At 42.0% G+C, this 21,069-nt stretch overlaps 1 protein-coding gene across 7 annotated transcripts in view; it reads right to left on the reverse strand.

Moving 5' to 3' along the window:
- Positions 1-21,069, reverse strand: part of LOC128699070 (uncharacterized) — a gene marked incomplete at its 3' end in the record, with an annotated part of 618,513 nt that overhangs the window by 303,773 nt on the left and 293,671 nt on the right. For all 7 annotated transcript variants that reach the window (XM_070096571.1, XM_070096570.1, XM_070096569.1 and 4 more), the window contains 1 exon segment: positions 7,930-8,009. In XM_070096571.1, the coding sequence (XP_069952672.1) occupies positions 7,930-7,999 (70 nt within the window). In that variant the 5' untranslated portion in view covers positions 8,000-8,009.

The following is a 21,069-nucleotide window of genomic DNA, read 5'->3' on the forward strand; positions in this document are numbered from 1 at the left end:
GAATGTGAGAACTTACATCATTACTCCCACGTCTCGCACATGGAACTTTCGCTCTAATGAATGATTTAAGTTTGTCCTGTATTCCGTTTGTCTTTATTTAGTCCATTCTTCCATTGCGGAGAAATTGAAACTTGTCTACATTCAACATTATAATATTGTTCGAGGCCCACTGGAAGACTTTAAATCCGCTTGAAGATTCGCTGTGTCTTCAACGGACGCCAATCCACTCACGAGAGATTTTGGTGTTATCAGCTAAGGATGTTACGTTACTACCTGTGTGATTATGTCCTCGTTTGTGTTGGATATGAGAATGAGAAACAAAAGTAGGGAGAGGACAACTAAGATATATTTAAAATAGGAAAAAAATTAAAAGAAGGAAATATGAGAAAACAACAGAATAAGAACACAAGACTCTTGGAAACTGTAGCAGAGAGTGAGCATGACAAGAGCAAGCTACTGATTACAAAAGATTTATTTAAATCCCAGGCAAACTGACCCGGAAAACTAGGACTAACATGGGGAGGAAGAAGAATGGGGGATGGGGGTCAGAAACACTTAGAGCAAAGTTAGTGGAGCCAACACGGGCAAATTTTGAACAAACACATCAGGAAAGCTACAAGAATGAGGAGCAGAGACGAACCAGCTATTCATGGCTGAATGTTCACCCTCATCGAATCAAGACATTTTTGTATAAAGGAATATTTAATATTAATAACGAAATGTATAGGTATATAGGTATAAATAATGAAATATACGTATTAATGATCTAATACAGGCATTAATAACGAAATATAGGTATTAATTATGGAGTATGAAAAGGTATAGATGAAAGTGATCAAGGAATGCTAAGCTTTATGTAGTAGTGAATGAACTTCAGAGGAAAACAAAACGAACAAGAAACCTAACTAGAGAAGGGAACTATGAAAGACAGAAAAGCCCTGAGAGAATTACACTGGGAAAGAAAGTTGAAAGAGTCTAAGCGATGATTTAGAAACTACTCAAAGTGCCGTGAGGTTTCTCTCACATAAGGCATGAGGAAAACACACGAACTGCAGAGAAATCCCGTGGTTGAAGGTTAGTTTCTGGGAGACCAAAGCAAGGAGCAAATAATCGAGGGGGAAATTATATTACACAGAATAAACCAGAGCGGCAACAGAGGTAAAGAATGGAAAATCGAGATACAGATTCTAAAATCATATGGCAGAGAAAGGTCACAAGGGGTTAAAAACTGTACACTAATAACCCGTACATAGGAGACTGAAACTTAGGACGATGTTTCGGTCCGACTTGATGCTCGAGCCTGGACCAGGGTTGTCTGCCCATTTTTCAAGATACTTGTTTTTAAGCTCGTTATACGCGTTATCAAAACCATGTTAGCACTTGTCGAAAGTTTTTGTAAAATCATTGTAAACTACAGCATTTAACTTGTCTTCCAGTGCTTTCCAAGACAATGACGGAATGATCTAGAAGTTATGGGAGGAGGGAGCGACCTGCTTTAGAATCAGCAACTGTTCCAATACCATGCAAATGGCAATATTGAAGTTCGTATCACCCGTTCAAAGATTTTGATGTGTGAAGTTAGCACTATAGGGCTATAGTTTTCTAAAATTGCTTTACTACCACCTTAGTGGAGTGGGGCAATATCAGCGGTGTTTAATGACTGTGGTATGACACCTGTGTTCACCCACATGAGATGTCAAACTAGAGACACTGATGAGGTCTTTGTGTGTTGGGTCGGAAAGTGTTGTTGTTCGTCGTTGTGAGCCTTTGTTGTGGTGGTGGCGGTTTTGAGAGCTTTTATTGGCCAGCAGGAACAGCCTGGCTGATCAGGCCCTGATCCACCGGAAGGCCTGGTCATGGACCGGGCCGCGGGGGCGTTGAATACCCTTCAAGAAGGTAGGCTCCAGGTAGGTAGTCGGGAGTAATGATACTAGTTATTATTTTTATTATTAATCTGCTGTTAATGGTAGCAGTGACGATGGACTATCTGCTGATGATTCCCACAGTCACCGCCCCCGCCCCCGCGGCCCTGTCTAACTAGGCCTCCTGGTTAATGAGTAAGGTTAGCTTAGGTTAGGTCGGGGGTGATCAACCCGCGGCCCTCTAAACCTATTGTTGCGCCCTTCTAAACCTATTACAAAAAATAATAATACTGTATAATTGGTAAATCGATAAGTCAAGACCATTTTTGTGGCAAGCAAAGTGGTTGGAGGTATAACTGATGCAGGTGTAAAAATGAAAATACACGGAAAACTAATGAACTCCCCAGGCAGTTCACTGCATTATTGAGCAGATTGAACATTAAAATGGTATAAAATACCGACAGGTTGTTAGGTAAGACACATATGCAACAGTTAGGTATCTTTATTATGAAACGTTTCGCCTACACAGTAGGCTTCTTCAGTCAAGTACAGAAAAGTTGATAGAAGCAGAAGATACTTGAAGACGATGTAATCAGTCCATCACCCTTAAAGTTTTGAGGTGGTCAGTCCCTCAGTCTGGAGAAGAGCATTGTTCCATAGTATGAAACAATGGAACAATGCTCTTCTCCAGACTGAGGGACTGACCACCTCAAAACTTTAAGGGTGATGGACTGATTACATCGTCTTCAAGTATCTTCTGCTTCTATCAACTTTTCTGTACTTGACTGAAGAAGCCTACTGTGTAGGCGAAACGTTTCATAATATAGATACCTAACTGTTGCATATGTGTCTTACCTAACAACATTATTGAGCAGCTGAACTTGCGCAGTAAGATTCTCTGGTTAGAAAATGTAATGAGTGGCGTTGTGAAAAGTGTGACGTATACCGGGCATCATGACCTGATACATCGCCAGTTTCAAAGTTTCTTCTTTCTTGCAGACTGTCGTGGTGTTTTGTTCAGGTAGTCGATTTCGAGCCATCGCCATCCATCCCAGATCAACACTAGTGAAGGTTAACGCAATACACAGTTTAAACAGTAGGTATGATAGAGCCTAAGATGCCAGGAGGTAATAATGCCAGCAACTGTAATTTAAGAGGTGGTAGCTAGGAGCCAACACTTGACAACCATTAACATATATCATTCAAGCTATGACTCAACCCCTGCAAAGACAGCTGAAGCAAGTGCAGCTAGCCAAGGATACGCACGCACGCACACACACACACACACACACACCCACACACACACAGACAAACGCCCCGGAGGCAGAAAAAATCCATTAGGTGGAAGAGAATCAGAGAGTACTTGAAGCAGCAGCAGACTATAAGAGACGCAGACTCAAGCTGGAGCTCAGGAGAGAGAGGCCTTGAGCCAGCGCTACTTACCATCTTCCTCGGGCCAGGAGACAGACACCAGAGGCTGGTAGGTACAGAGTAGGGGGATGGGGACAGGGACAGGAGCCAGTCACCAGAGGCTGGTAGGAGTAGAGACGGGGGGGCAGGGACAGAAAAAAAAGATGGAAGGAACAGGGTGCAGAATAATACAAATAATTAAAGATAACTCACTTTTTTACAGTTACAGAAGGTCTTAGAACAAAAAGCCTTGGTCCCTTCACTTCGTTTCATTGAGGGTATTTTGCACCGTCCGCCAAGCCTCTTCCTTTCGTAGGCAGTGATTTCTATGAGCGGATCTGGAACCAGTCCCTCGAGAATTTTCCAAGTATAGAATATGAGGAATCTCGTCTGCGTTCCATGGAGTATAATTCGAGAGGCTTCAACCATTCCCGTTAATTTAGATGTTTGATTGAGTTCATTCGCGTACTGAAGATTCTCTGTACATTTTCCAGATTTGCAATTTCGCCTGCCTTAAAAGGGGATGTAGGAGTACAACAATATTCCAATCTAGAGAGAACAAGTGTCGTAAAGAGAGTCATCATTGGCTTGGCTTCTCTCCTCTCCTTGTGAAAAATCTAACTTTCCAGCCTATCATTTTCCTAGCGGCTGTGATAATTACATTGTTGTGATTCTTGAAAGTGAGATCTTCAGATAGTAGCGCTCCCAAATCTTACACATTATTCTTTCGCTAAATCGAGTGGTTCTCAGTGAACATCATATTTTTTTCTGTCCTCAGCAGATGCCTCTTAAACAATTTAGTATGATCTGAAACTGACGATACGGTGCTAAGGTTTATGTATTTGTCTATGCCAGATATGAGGATGTGACAGAGAATTGGGGGCAAGAACTTTGCCTTGAGGAAGAGCGCTTTACAATGTGGCAGTCACTATTACTTTTCGTTTTTTATGTGTCAGATTAAAACTCCATCTGCTCACTTTTCAAAATATTCCATTTGCACTAATGCACCATTACACCATGATCCCACTCAGCGAAGGCTTTTGCAAAGTCTGTTTACGCTACATCAGCATTTTGCTTGCCTTCCAGTACATCTTAGATTACGTAATGGGCCAATAATTGTGAGGCAGAAACGACCTGCAATGAGGCCATCCTGCCCTTGGTTCAGCAACTGTTGTGAATCCATGTGATCAGCAATCTTGCGTCTTCAAATTCTTCGAAGATTTTAATATTGTGGGATATAAGTGCTGTCTGTCTACATAGTCTTTTATTTGCAACTACTCTGCTACCACCTTTGCATAGTGGGGCTACAACCAGTATTCTTATTGTTTTTGTTCCAAGTCGAGTGGAGGAATCTTGTGGACGTTGGCGGAGTTTTGAGTATCGTTCATGAATTCATGTGGATAGTCGATCTTTTGTTTGATTATGGGTCACTAAAGTCGTATTACGACTTCAGTATTTCGCTCTTTCTCTGTTGTCGTTAGCGTAAGTTTCACTCGTATAATCAAAGGTCTTTTGATGAGTTTCGAGAGTTTCGACACCAGTTAATGTTACCGTTGAAATTTATTTTCGTGAAAACAGCCTCTTGACTGTTTTGCTGCTCAAGACTAGTGTTTATGCAGGTCTAAACTTAAATTATTTAATGGTCAGAGTTTACTGACAAGATCCTCGTTATTTGTGAATATAAGGTCAAGCGTATTTTTCAGTCTGGTCGGTTCCGCTATCTGCTGGCTTAAGGCGAATTTATTGCAGAAACTTAATAGTTTATTTGTGCTAGATCTCAGTTGAAATGGCTCCTGGCATTCTGTTATTGCAGTATTTATTATATTCTTCCATTTTAAATGTCTTTATTTGAAATCATCAAGTAACAAGATATTTGGGACCGGGTTTGAGAGGTTTTCTAGACAGAGCTCTATTTTTTTTTTTAACCCTTAAACTGTCCAAACGTAGATCTACGTTTTTTCAACATTTGAAAGTATGTAAAAAAAACGTAGATCTTTTTATTTTGTTTTTTACATTTGAAAACGTGTAAAAAACTTTGATATACGTTTTTCTTGTTATATTTGAAAATATGTAAAAAAACGTACATATACTTTTGGAGCACTACGCATGTGAACATAGATCTGTTCGGACAGTTTAAGGGTTAACATCTTCTCTTCAGATTTCTTGGAGGTGGATTCTGGTTTTTTATATACAATGACTAAATTCTGTTTTTCAAGGGTTACTGCCTAAACTTCTACTACATCAGCGATGATGTTTAGTAACTGTTACGCTCCCCGGTCTATTCGTGCCATTCTCTGTAAAAACTGCAAAATTGTATTTGATTCAGTGGGGAGACTAATAATAAACGGTATTTTGACTCTCAAAATCGTAATAATATTATTGCAAACAAATCACGCACTGGTCTGTGAGTTTTAGGACGTTCCGTAATTTGAAACGGTATTTTGTTGTTAGGAATTATGTTTGCAAACATGAGTGCAATCTTTTTTTAAATGCGACCGAATAACCAGATTACAAGAAGGACCAGCAGTCAACATGGAAGCCTGACCACGGTCCAGGCTGCGAGGGCAGAACCCTCGAAACCGGCTACAGGTATGTATGTTGAAGACGCACTTATTTTCACCAAGTTACTTAACGCCACAAATAATACAGTCAAAGTTTTGTTTATTAAAGCTGAATATGTGAATACAGTCATTGTACTTGTATATATTACCCCGGTTACGACTGCCCAGCAGTTCAAAGACTATTAAAAACTCCCGAAGTGGAAGAATGTACAAAATGTTGAAAAAAAATTGCATGTGCAGTTCTTGGACATCGTTAATGTTTTGTTTTTCTCAATCCAAAATAGAATGCCGTGAAGAGGCAATACGAGGTGATCAGTCCCTCAGCCAGCCTGGAGCCATGTTTCCCTGTTAACCGCCTGGTTAACTAGGCTGTTGATGCTCGGGCCGAGGGGTCATTGACCCCCGGAAACGTCTTTCGATTGTTCAGCTTCAGGCTCACACTCCCACACAGCTTTCACAACCAGTACTTTCTAGGTGTGATTTTTTTTACACATCTTCCGCGACCGTGTTCGAGTGAGTGCAGTTGTAGTGATTTGAGACATTCATTTACACTTTGTGCAACCTACCAACAGTGTCATTCACTAGTACAATTGGCTACTAATTTCGTTCACAACTGTTACTATCCACCAATAATTCTATCCACCTTAAATAGCATTCACTACTAGCAGCATTTAGCACTAGTACTATCTCCACTAGTTCCATCTCATACTAGTACCATTCACCACTAGTTTCACCCACCACTAGTTCAATCCATCAACAGCGCCATCTACCACTAGTTTAACACTAGTTCAATCCACCTCTAGTACCATCCATCAATAGTACTATCCACCACTAGTTTAACACTGGTTCAATCCACCACTGGCACCATCCACCACTGGCACCATCCACCACTGGTACCGTCCAACAGCGAAGTTCCACCGGACATTACATTCTCAAGACGGGTCAGTGCTCAGGTAGTCGCCTCTTCTGAACCAACATCTCAGGCTTATTAAAAATTCTCGCCAAGGGGACTGCGAAGGGACTGCTGGAGGGAGGGAGGGGGAGAGGGAGTGGAGGGAAGGAGTGAGATGGATGAGGGGAGGGAGTGAGGGGAGGGACACAGATATGCTCCGGTTAATTAGGAAACTTGAATGTGTGCTCACGACTCAATATTCTTGGCTGTAAATCAACACTTAGACTTACTTCCACGACGGCTCCCCTAATCTCCCTGGCCTCTTTCTTTGTCACCTTGCTCTTGCTCTCTCTCACTCTCTGTCGCCTTGCCGTCTGTTTCATCTCTTTTTCTCTTATGCCGTCTCTTTTTTCTTACTCCTCTTTCTTTTTCTTTATTGCCCTGCCCTCTCTTCCGTCTTTTCTTCAGTTTCCCACTTTCTTATTTTTCTTCTCACCCTTTTCTTTCGTGTGCCAACCCTCTCCTCCATCCTCACGCCTTCCTCTATTTTCATTGCCTCTACCTTTCCTAGTATTCCTTCCCTCCTTATCTACATTAGTGTACGTTTGTTTTTCCTGCTCTACACTTCTACTTCACTAGCATTATTCTTCCAAGTTACTTCTCAAGACAATTATATCGCTTAAGAAATTTTTTTTTGCTAACTGAATTTTTTCACTAATGTAGAGCCATTTATTTACAACATTTTTTTGTAATTATCATTACATGATGTATATTATTATCAGCGAGATGAGACCCGATTGCCTCTCATTCCTTAAATGGCAATCGGGTCTCATCCGAGAAAGAAGAGAGTGGCTTCAAGTCCTTGGATCAAGAGCAAGAGCTCTTCACCAGCATCCAGGCCTCCCCCTTCTCCTTGAAGAGATAATTCTTGGGAGAATTACACCTCTTCAAAGAGCTCAATTATTTCTAAATTGTGAGGAAACAGTAAGGAAGTGAGAGTGAAAGGGAGGAAGCAAGGAAGGGAGGGAGGGAGGGAGGGAGAGAGGGAGGGAGAGAGGGAGAGAGGGAGAGAGGGAGAGAGGGAGGGAGAGGGAGGGAGAGAGAGAGAGAGAGAGAGAGAGAGAGGGAGAGAGGGAGAGAGGGAGAGAGGGAGAGAGAGAGAGAGAGAGAGAGAGAGAGAGAGAGAGAGAGTAAGAGTACTCACCTGAGGCGAGGGAGATGACGCTGAGTAGCACCACCAGCATCAGCGGGGGAGAGGGCGGCGTCATTCTCATCTTCAGCACCCTAAGGGAGGCAGAGAAACAAATTAGGTTACTACCACACCAGCCTTATCAAGACTACACTAGCAAGTAGAAACAATGAGGTTGCTAGTGTTGACAGTGGTGATGGAAGGAGACTGATGGCCATGAATCATAATGGTGGTTAATATCTGCCGTAATAGATGATGGAAATTAATGACTTATGGTGAGGATGATTGTTAATCATCTGGCAGTAGTGAGAGTCGACAGTCGTGATAATACACTATGACATTATTCTTATTCTTATAATTATTATTATTGTTTGTTAAGTTCAAAGCCTATTGACAACCGGAGAATTATTAAGGCTGCACTTAAAATTCTGAATTCCCTGACCTTTAAAATAGGAATTGTAGAAAAGTCTCAAGTGTATATAATTATATACAGGCGAGATATATACCCGAAAGTTAGACACCGTTCAGTGTATTCACATCTGTGAGCGTATATATACATCGAGATACACACCTCAGTGAATATACCCCCGAGAAATACACACCTGTCAGTAAATACACACTAACAGATACACACCTCTCATTATATATAGTTAGAAATGGCCACCTTTCAGTCTATATACAGAGAGATTCAAAATGTGTGTATCAGCATAAATATACACACACACAAGATGAGGAGGATGAGAAAGAATATTTTCATAACTCAAATTACCAGAGAATCAAATGTTGAAGGTTTCAAGAGGAAACTATACCACCGTGGCCGCCAAGTACCAGACCAGCAAGGGTTGTGATGACCACGGGGACCAGTGGGCCACTAACAGCAACAGCTTGGGTGTATAATCAACAATGAAGCCTGGCTTGTGGCTGGCATGAGAGGGTAGAACCCTCGAACTCGATCACTGGCATGATACGGGTAAGAGAGCTGAACAGAGTAAGGGACATAAGACTGTCAGTTAATCAGATGGGGTTATGAAATATTTTTTCAGCGAGACTAATGAATGGAGCCCACTAGACAGTGAGATGGGTAGACAAACAACATACATGATTTCATTAATAATGATATTACTATTACTGTTATTATTACTAAATAATAATAATAATCGGGCCGTACAGGCCAGAAATTGTTAAAATTAGGTCTATTTTGGATAAGATGTGGAGCCAGGAGCTATGACTCAACTTTCGTAAACACATATACACGAGTTTACTTCCCTTTTAATATGGGCTAGAAAAGAGATACAATAGGTCACTTTCCCTTCGGTTTGTGGGGAAAATTAAGACACGAGACCAAAGGCTACACAGTTCGCTCCACCTCCCTTAAACTCCTGTAGATAATAACAATGACTATATTAATCCTCTATTATTTGAATTCTCCAGCCAGAGAAAAAATCCAGCCCTTCCTAAAGAGTCTATCACTGGCGATCAAGTGCCATCCCTGGCACTCATCTCCCACACATTGCTACACAGAGGGTGCAGTAGCATCACGGTGAGCCAGCATCGTTGATATCATCATCATCTATCACCTGGACTTCAACACTTTCACCTCCCTACCTCTCCCAATTCTTCCTACACCTCTATCTCCCAAACCTCTACTCAACTACCACACATGACCCCATTCTCCCCCTCACTCATTCGAATTATCTTCTTCCCTGCCCTTCCGCAATACCACCTGGCGTTTTTTCCCCCTTGTTTACCAATTATTTATTTACCCACCTTAATAAAGAAGTCTACGAATCTGTACACAACGTTTGTTCTTCTCATTTTAAAAACGTAGAGGCAATACGGAGTGCCACATCAACAATTATGTTCAGAAACTTTGCTTTTGATATACCTTTGATGAGTTCCAAGAGTTTTTCTACTCCCAGAGCCCGGCCTTGGCAGGCTCGTCTGGTGCTTGCCTGATCAGCAAGACTGTTGCTGCTGGTGGCCCTCTGACCCACATATCCATTACAGCTTGGCTAATCTGGCACCTGGTGAAGATACTCGTCCAGTTTCCTCTTGAAGACTTCTACACTTGTCCCAGCAGTGTTTCTGATATCTTCTGGTAAGATTCTGAATAGTCTAGAACCATGGATGTTGATAAAATGTTCCCTTATTGTGCCACGGCGCCCCTGCTTTTCACTGGCTGCATTTTGCACTTCCTCCCATATCTCTCACTCCAGTATGCTGTTATGGCAGTGTGAAGATTTGGGACAAGGCCCTCCAGCACTTTCCAGTTATATATTAACATGTATCTCTCCTCCGCTAAAAATATGCAACCAGACTAGTCTCAGCGTTAAGTGTGGACTAGAGAAACTAATCCTGACAGCTCTGGAAGAAGAGAGGAACAGGAGAACAATTAAATAATTGATAAGGTGAATAGGAACAGTGTGTTTTAGATATGAGGATATGAAAAAAATATAGAGATTGAAAACAACTCTCATGACTCGGAGGGATGTGATGAAGTATGATGTGATGTAGTGTGTGGATTAAACTGGTTCTAGAAGTGTTGGAAGGGGAACTCAACACAGTTTTAGAAGTAAGATAAGGCTCAAGATCAAAGCATAAGTGTGACAGCCAGGTGCCAAGACTCGACCCCCGGCGTGTAAAGCTAGGCCAGTACACGCTCAACGATCTATCACTTTAAGTCTGGCTTTCAAGGTCGTGGCCGCTACTCTCTCTCAGATGATTTTTCTCTTATATTTAAAGTCGTGTTTCTCGTGAATAATGAGGTTTCTCCGAAGTGCTTCGTGATTTAGCGGATGTCCGGATGTCTGTCTGTCTGTGTCTGTCTCTCCAAACAGAAGAGCGGACGATGGGCTCGAACCCCGGTTGATTTACGGACCGTGGTTCAAGCCCCTCGTCCACCCTTCTGTTTATTCATAATATAATATAATATAATTATATATATATATATATATATATATATATATATATATATATATATATATATATATATATATATATATATATATATGTCTTGCCGAATAGGTAAAATTTTTAATTTATGATATACAATTTTTAATGTTAATGTAAAAATTAATAATTTTGTATGAAAAGAACCTTAGAAAACTTACATAACCTAATTTAATTTAACCTAATCCAACTAAACATGTTTTAGACAAGTTTACAAGAGTTTAATAATAAACAAACACAATGAAATATATTTTTATCGTTACGTTCATTATGATTTTTTTTGCGAAATTATTGCATACACAAATTTTCGCTTGCCTTATTAGGCAAGAACGTTGCTATTTAAGCCAAAGTAGCAAGTTTTACCTATTCGCCATGACATATATATATAATATATATATATATATATATATATATATATATATATATATATATATATATATATATATATATATATATATATATATATATATATACATATATGTATGTCGTACCGAATAGGCAGAACTTGCGATCTTGGCTTAAATAGCAACGCTCATCTTGCCATATAGGACAAGCGAAAATTTGTGTATGCAATAATTTCGCCAAAATCATTCTGAACCTAACGAAAAAAATATATTTCACTGTGTTTGTTTAGTATTAAATTACTGTAAACAAACCTAAAATATATTTAGTTTCTTTAGCCTAAAGTAAATTGTTCTTGTTATAATAAGGTTAGGTAAGTTTTCTAAGATTCTTTTGGAGCAAAATTAAAAATTTTTACATTAACATTAATGAAAAAATATATCTTTAAGCGCATAAAGTAAAAGTTTAGAAAGGACTTAAATTTAAATGAGTTCTTGCTAATTGACCAGTTTCACATATTCGGCACGACATATATATATATATATATATATATATATATATATATATATATATATATACATATATATATATATATATATATACATATATATACATATATATATACATATATATATATATATATATATATATATATATATATATATAAATGGCGGTAGGAAAGGCTAGCACCACTTCCACTGAACATGTAGGATATGTAGACTGGTGGCACAACTTTCAATGAAGAGTTCATCCAACAATACTGAGTCCCAAACTTGCACACCGAAATAGCTCCGTATGACAATAAAAGACTTGTCAGATGGTGTAGAGTACATCCAATAAAAAGCAGGGGCGCGACGAGTACACTTGAGAGGGTCCCAGACTCTTCAACGCTCTCCCTCCATATGGGAGAATTATCAAGAAACCTTCGGCTGTTTTCAAGAGGGAACTTGACAAGTTTATCGAATCGGTGCCTGATCAGCCGGACGGTGATTCATACACTGCAATGCGTGCTGGCAAAAATAACAGTCTGGTCCATCAGGTTTGGATCCACCAGGAGGCTTGATCTGCAACCGAGCCGCGGGGCCGCTGACCCCTAAAATTACCCTTCATGTATCCCTTCACCAACGTCAAGTGTCACCGTCACCGCTTCACCTTCGTTACGAAATCCGCAAAAAAATAAAATTAAAAAACGTTCAAATAAAAAAAATATGCTTAGCAATTAATATTATGATAAAATTTATATTTATTTAACCCAGAAACAAAAACAAAACACGTTCTGGTATCGTAATTAAATTTCCCATTATTTCATATATCGTCGTTCGCTTGGACCACAAGGCCTAGGAACCGAACGAAACTTTACGGAGGTGAGCGGAACGCCGTGGAACCGGCAGCAGCGTGCGATACTCGCGGGAAAACAATTCATAATGAGCGTGGGAATATACCAGCGAGCGTGGGAAAGTTTTGGTCATCGTGAGAGAAAACAAAATCAAGTTGGGGCGAACGCCAGAGTTTCCGCCAGAGTGAAAGAAAAAAATGCGAGTTTTGTTGGCGAGTGTGAGGGAGCCTTAATTAGTGGAGGGAGTGGAGGAGGGGGAGGGAGATTGGAGGGAAGGGAGGGGCGAGGGGTTAAGAGACTGGTGGGGGAAAGGGAGATGAGAGGAGTAGAATGAGAGAGGTGGAAGGCAGGAAGGAGAATGGAATAGAAGGGATGAGGGAGAATAAATCAGGACGAAAGAAAGAGAGAGGGAGGGATGAAGGAAGAATAACTGGGACTAATAGAGAGAGAGAGAGAGAGAGAGAGAGAGAGAGAGAGAGAGAGAGAGAGAGAGAGAGAGAGAGAGAGAGAGAGAGAGAGAGAGAGAGAGAGAATGGGGTTGGTAGTACAGCAAAAGCAATCTTCACATCACAGTGATCCAGCCTCAGATATACTGATAATAATCGTGTTTTGAAGGCACTCGCCATCCCCGTCACCGCCCCGCCCAGCCACGCCCCCTACAACCAGGACTTAACATTACCAATATCTCAGCCCATGCCGCAGCCTCCGCCATCTCCACTTCCATCCCACAGCCCCGCTGACGCTTTCCTCAACATATGACAGGCGCAAAGCCCAGGCGGTAAGCACCAGGCGAGTTTGGCCCAAGGTCGGGCTCTGGGTTTACAAACACATTCGAAATTCATGAGAGGCAAAGATACATTTTAAAAAAAATACTGCAGAAACTAATCTTAAAAATCCCGTCACATGCATATTTGCCCTAGCAATCAAAAAATACTAGAGAAGGTGTCAGGAATATAAAAAAAAAACAGTTCTGTTATATACAACTTACGATGCAGAACAGGCCACATGGGGATTGAAATCTTTAGTTCTAGATCTATCGCACTTTCGAGCGTCGTCAGGAGCTATGAAATGTTGTAAGACAGCAACAGATCGGAGGGGAAATTCTCCGAGGCAAGGCAGAAGGTATCAGTGATGCCCCATGACACTATGCCTCAAAGAATTCCCCCTCCTAGCTGTTGCTGTCTTGAAACATTGCAGAGCTGACGACGCACGAGTGCGAAAGATAGAGTTAAAGATTTCCATCCCCTTGTGGCATGTCCTGCATTGTTAAGATCGCCTCTCTGCGACTGTATTGCATAACTTACGATGCGCTCGTATATTTACTGAAAATCATAAATCCCAGACTTGGGAACAAAAGATGTAATTTACGTGATAAACACAATTCAACGCTCATTTGCCTCCTTAAAGAATTTTCCAACAAACAAAATCTTCCCCTAATCCACTCGCCTCTCAGTATTTTTTTTTTAATTCCCAATCACATTTCCCCTCGTTCACCCTACTCTAATTTCCTCTGTCATTATTTACTTTTAATTCCTCTTTCTCTCTGCGTTCCACCTCCCCATCCTGGTTTCCAATTCACTTCACTGAATCGCTTTACCTTCTGATGAAACCACTTACACCAAGTGAAATGCTCTCCTTGTCAGAACAAGTCGTTCAAGGTGCGGTTCATGCAAGATGAGGATGGGGAAAATTACCTTACTTCTGGGGGGAAAATTACACGTGTGATACATGAGACAAAAGTAAAAACACGGGAAGATTTATCCCACAGCCAAGGTACACTGGCAACAACTCTGTCCGACCAGAAAGACTAGCAACACAAACGTACATTCTTGAAAGGTTGCTGGAACACTAACTTACTCCTCCAAAAGACACTGAACAAATGGTATTTTGCACTTTATAAATATCGAAGTCCAGAAACCAGATCCAGGTGTTGTGTGTATGGATAAACTTTTCAAGAGATCTGAAGGATTTGTACTGTCAGATATAATGTATAGTGGGTGAAGGTAGCAAAGAAATTATCTGGGTCTTCAATTTTCATGACATCGATCGCATTAATGAACGCTGATTCGTGCTGGTCTCAAGTTTTCCATCAACTCTTGCGCGTCATTGGTGCATGAATCATTTTTGAGTTAAGGGTCAATACTGACAGTTTTTTCCTATTTTCCTGAATAGTTCAGTAACCTTTTCCTTGTTTTGTAAAGCCCCCTACTTTATCTTTCTTTATTTGGCCTCCTTTTAGGTTTTCACAGAATGACTTTTTTAATCAGGCCTTGTACAGGACACTTCTGCATTCAGCTCTGCCATACAATGTTATGAGTCAAAAGTGCTCAGGATGGTTTGCCAGGGAATGTTTGGTAGTTTAACGTTTATTTCATCCCAGTCAAGTCTTGGATTCTTGAAATTCAATTTACTAAACATACCCACCAGTTATCTTGTTTTCATTTGAATGAGGATATGATCAGAGTTGCTGTATTCCACTGTTTATGAAGATTAAATCTATTGTATATTCATTTCTAGTAGGATATGCAATCTAATGGTTTTTCGTAGTCTTAGTTCTCTGGCATGAGCTTGTTGGCTACGCCCAGTGCTATTTTTGGTACAATGCTCTTGTCTATAATTTTTCATTTTACATTTGGGAAGTTGACATCTCAAACAAGAATAATATTTGGTGTTTTATTTTCAAGAATTTTAGGTCAGGTACCTATCTATGCAGCTGCTGATGGTGATTTATATACGAGAATAATTACTAAGTATACGGTCTAACCACAGCTTGGTATCATGTTTTGCGTGCGATACCAAAATAAGTATGAAATCGCGTCTAAGGAAAAGAGAAATTCTTTAAAATTACAAATATTTTCGCAAAAGTCTTCCAGTGAACGAAGGGGAATAACATGATGATCCATGGTGACAATTTCCAACTGATTATATATATGGAAAGAGTGAAGAAATCGCAAGAAACACAAGATACGAAGCACAAAAAGACCAGCTGTTAGAAAGAAAGAAGCACACAAAAGATTTTATTAAATATTAGAGGATCTACCATTTACAGAACACAATGAGGCAAATGCAGGAGAGGTCAAACGAATGCCTGTTTTGAAACATAGGGAGAGAAGCCAAAGCATAACAATAACGTATTCAATAAAACATCTAAACTCATGGAAAAGCCTTAGGGCACTTGGGATGTATTCCCTGGAACGGACAGGAAAGAGTCCTGATCATATATGCATTTGGTAGAGACCTGAAGACCAAGTCTCCAGTTTGCTCATTACCGATTGCCCAAGAGAGTAGTAAAAACTGACCACAGGTGCGCCAGTTATCACTGCCTATTCTCAGGTTCGTCTAAACGCTGAGGTAAACCAGTGGCAGGTTTGTCACACAGCCAAAGTATACCAATCGCTGGTTTATCACAGAAGAAAAGTAAACCGACCACAGATTTGTGGTCGGTATAATCATCTTCTCAAGTGAGTGCCTTCAATTTGTTTTATTCTCAGTTCCAGTTTTTTAAATTTCTAATTGAACATCATGTTTTCTGTTACCCACTGAAAGAAATGGTTTATATCACTTTGAAGTTTTGATGTGCCATCAACAGATGGCACTTTCATACATATTCTAGTGTTGTCAGCAAAGGACCGGCACAAGTACCATGCCATGGGGAACAGAGCTTTCCATCATGATCATACCTGTCGAAGGCTTTTGCAAAGTCTCTCCATAATACATATGCATTTTCTTTGTCTTTCGGTGCACTGAAGATCATGTGAGAGTGGTGCAGCATTTGTGAAAGGCAGGAGCGACCTGTTCTATATCCATGTTTTGAGTCTGGCTTGTGTTCAACAATACTGTTTTTCAAAACATTTAAATATTTCCTTATTGTATGACACTAGTGCTATTGTTCTTCATATCATTGTGACTGATTTTCTGCAACCTTATTTTTCTGGAGTGGGGTTACAGCAACTGTTTTCAATAATCGTAATTTACATTTGAAAAAATCTGGAGGAAATCGACCGAAATCTGAACACTGAAATTAAGTTTAACGAGAGCCAGAAACTCGGCTGAGAGTGCAAAATACCTCCAATAAATTTAAAGCAGGGATATAATGAGTGCATTAAGAGAAGTTCACAGGCTTAAATGCCTGTGAACTTCTCTTAATGCACTCATTATCACTCTCCCTTCATAATAAAGGAGGAACTAACCTGACAAGTTTTTCAAGCTGGTTCCTGATCAGCCAGGCTGTGTTGCGAACTTTAACTGGGCACGTCTAACACCAACAGTCTGGGACAAGGTGTTGGGGGGTTATGATCTTGGTAATGATTACGGGTGACTTATCTAACGACATGGTGTCAAACGAGACATGGCGACTCATTATTAGTAATATTTAGGCAAAACTATAGCTATGTTGGGATAAATCTGTGGGCGGCAGGGAACAGTTTCCCCTCACAGCCTCTTGGTCGTCTTTCTCCCCTTAGCAACATGTTTAATAAATTCCCCTCTTCTCGCATGCCCAGCTTCGCCCAGTTCATCGATGCTTTCAGGCACCTCCCCTCTGTCTTTCCCCTCAACCCCACTCTCCTCTCATGCTCCCCTTAACCTTCCATCTTACATGGAATGCCCCTCTCTTCCCCTCTCAACCTCCCTTTCCTTTACTCGCCACTGCCAACAGACCTCTTATCGTCAAAGAAAGCCTTGCACTTCTCGAATCAGCTCCTGATCAGCCAGGATGTAGGGTCTATGCAAACTGCGTGCTGCTAGCACTAACCAAGAGGTCGCGGGAGCGACGACTACTGGAACCACCAACAGGTACACAACAGGTAAGTCTCAGGAGGCAACACAACCCAGCAACATGTCGTACTTTACAGCAGATGCATAAGAAGCAATTTTGTTTTGAAGACTATGTAAACTTGCTGCTGCTACTACCGCTGCTAAAGTGATACTGGTGCTACTATTTATGCTGCTTCTACTGTTGTAACTACTACTGCGTTCCCTCTGCTATTGTTGCTGCCCCTGTTGCTAATGAGGTTAATGTTTAAACTGCTCCTGTTGTTGCTATTACTACTGGTACTGTTAAATACTGCTACCGTTGCTGCTGTACTTGGTACTGATATTAATAGTTTTACTAATACTGATAAGGCTGCTCCTGTTGCTGCTGCGGCTATGACTACTACTGTTGCTGCTCTTGCTGCTGCCCATACTGAACTGTTCACTGCTGTTCATGTTGCTTCTGCTAGTGCTCCTGTTGCTAATCATGTTTCTATGCTGATGCTACTCCTATTACCATGCTGTTGCGGCTACTGTTCCTGTTACCATGCTGTTTCCACTACTGCTCCTGTTACTACGCTGTAGCTGATACTGAAGTGGATGTTTTTGTTGCTGCTACTTTCTACGCTGCATATGCAACACCTGCAACATCAATATTCATGAGAGAACTTAGAGCGAGCCTCAGCCTGTACGCTCTCTGGCTAGACACAGCTCAACCGTGGGGGAATGTGTGTGTGTGTGTGTGTGTGTGTGTGTGTGTGTGTGTGTGTGTGTGTGTGTGTGTGTGTGTGTGTGTGTGTGTGTGTGTGTGTGTGAGAGAGAGAGAGAGAGAGAGAGAGAGAGAGAGAGAGAGAGAGGAATGAATAAATATATTCCAAAAGTTTTTTTGCAAGGAAATTCCTTACAAATTTCATGTATAACATTTATGTTGTAAAACACAAATAAGCTGAGGAATAAGACACCCTTGATATATACCTTTATATATACTGCCACACTTGGACATCTTCATTGCCTGCATAAAACAAACCACTCCGCATTAATGTAAACACATCTTAATGCGCAGTGTAACGCAATGCATGTGATGTAAACATTTTAATACGCACTGAGCGGTATAACGTTCTAGTCATGACGCAAGTGAGAGCAGCGAATAGAACCTGGCTGACACACCCCTTAGAGTTAACCAGCTTCCAGTCTCCCGTTGCCATGGCGATTCTCGCGTCTACCTGCAGTTTACCTGGATGGAGTGGAGGGTGGATGTAAAAGGGGGTGGGGGGTGAATGAGTGGGGTGTGAATGTGTAGGGAGTGAATGAGTGGGGGGGTAAAGGGTGAATGTGGGTGGGGAGTGTGACCAAGTGCTGAGTGATTGTTACTAACCCACTGGAGGGAGTTACTGAGTGATTGTTACTGACCCACTGGAGTTACTGAGTGACTGTTACTGACCCTCTGGAGGGAGTTACTGAGTGACTGTTACTGACCCACTGGAGGGAGTTACTGAGTGATTGTTACTGACCCACTGAGTGTTACTGACGCACTGGAGGGAGTTACCGAGTGATTGTTACTGACCCACTGGAGGGAGTTACTGAGTGACTGTTACTGACCCACTGGAGGGAGTTACCGAGTGATTGTTACTGACCCACTGAGTGTTACTGACGCACTGGAGGGAGTTACTGAGTGACTGTTACTGACCCTCTGGAGTGAGTTACTGAGTGACTGTTACTGACCCTCTGGAGTGAGTTACCGAGTGATTGTTACTGACCCACTGGAGGGAGTTACTGAGTGACTGTTACTGACCCTCTGGAGTGAGTTACCGAGTGATTGTTACTGACCCACTGGAGGGAGTTACTGAGTGACTGTTACTGACCCACTGGAGGGAGTTACTGAGTGACTGTTACTGACCCTCTGGAGGGAGTTACTGTTACTGACCCTCTGGAGGGAGTTACTGAGTGACTGTTACTGACCCACTTGAGGGAGTTACTGTTACTGACCCTCTGGAGGGAGTTACTGAGTGACTGTTACTGACCCACTGGAGGGAGTTACTGTTACTGACCCTCTGGAGGGAGTTACTGAGTGACTGTTACTGACCCACTGGAGGGAGTTACTGAGTGACTGTTACTGACCCTCTGGAGGGAGTTACTGTTACTGACCCTCTGGAGGGAGTTACTGAGTGACTGTTACTGACCCACTGGAGGGAGTTACTGTTACTGACCCTCTGGAGGGAGTTACTGAGTGACTGTTACTGACCCACTGGAGGGAGTTACTGAGTGACTGTTACTGACCCACTGGAGGGAGTTACTGAGTGACTGTTACTGACCCACTGGAGGGAGTTACTGTTACTGACCCTCTGGAGGGAGTTACTGAGTGACTGTTACTGACCCACTGGAGGGAGTTACTGAGTGACTGTTACTGACCCACTGGAGGGAGTTACTGTTACTGACCCTCTGGAGGGAGTTACTGAGTGACTGTTACTGACCCACTGGAGGGAGTTACTGAGTGACTGTTACTGACCCACTGGAGGGAGTTACTGAGTGACTGTTACTGACCCTCTGGAGGGAGTTACTGAGTGACTGTTACTGACCCACTTGAGGGAGTTACTGTTACTGACCCTCTGGAGGGAGTTACTGAGTGACTGTTACTGACCCACTTAAGGGAGTTACTGTTACTGACCCTCTGGAGGGAGTTACTGAGTGACTGTTACTGACCCTCTGGAGGGAGTTACTGAGTGACTGTTACTGACCCACTGGAGGGAGTTACTGAGTGACTGTTACTGACCCACTGGAGGGAGTTACTGACTGTTACTGACCCTCTGGAGGGAGTTACTGAGTGACTGTTACTGACCCACTGGAGGGAGTTACTGAGTGACTGTTACTGACCCACTGGAGGGAGTTACTGAGTGACTGTTACTGACCCACTGGAGGGAGTTACTGAGTGACTGTTACTGACCCTCTGGAGGGAGTTACTGAGTGACTGTTACTGACCCTCTGGAGGGAGTTACTGAGTGACTGTTACTGACCCTCTGGAAGGAGTTACTGAGTGACTGTTACTGACCCTCTGGAGGGAGTTACTGAGTGACTGTTACTGACCCACTGGAGGGAGTTACTGAGTGACTGTTACTGACCCTCTGGAGGGAGTTACTGAGTGACTGTTACTGACCCACTTGAGGGAGTTACTGTTACTGACCCTCTGGAGGGAGTTACTGAGTGACTGTTACTGACCCACTGGAGGGAGTTACTGAGTGACTGTTACTGACCCACTTAAGGGAGTTACTGTTACTGACCCTCTGGAGGGAGTTACTGAGTGACTGTTACTGACCCTCTGGAGGGAGTTACTGAGTGACTGTTACTGACCCACTTAAGGGAGTTACTGTTACTGACCCTCTGGAGGGAGTTACTGAGTGACTGTTACTGACCCTCTGGAGGGAGTTACTGAGTGACTGTTACTGACCCACTGGAGGGAGTTACTGAGTGACTGTTACTGACCCTCTGGAGGGAGTTACTGAGTGACTGTTACTGACCCTCTGGAAGGAGTTACTGAGTGACTGTTACTGACCCACTTGAGGGAGTTACTGAGTGACTGTTACTGACCCTCTGGAGGGAGTTACTGAGTGACTGTTACTGACCCACTGGAGGGAGTTACTGAGTGACTGTTACTGACCCTCTGGAGGGAGTTACTGACTGTTACTGACCCACTGGAGGGAGTTACTGAGTGACTGTTACTGACCCTCTGGAGGGAGTTACTGAGTGACTGTTACTGACCCACTGGAGGGAGTTACTGAGTG

This window comes from Cherax quadricarinatus, chromosome 54 (assembly GCF_038502225.1).
Source record: "Cherax quadricarinatus isolate ZL_2023a chromosome 54, ASM3850222v1, whole genome shotgun sequence".
Lineage (NCBI taxonomy): Eukaryota > Metazoa > Arthropoda > Malacostraca > Decapoda > Parastacidae > Cherax > Cherax quadricarinatus.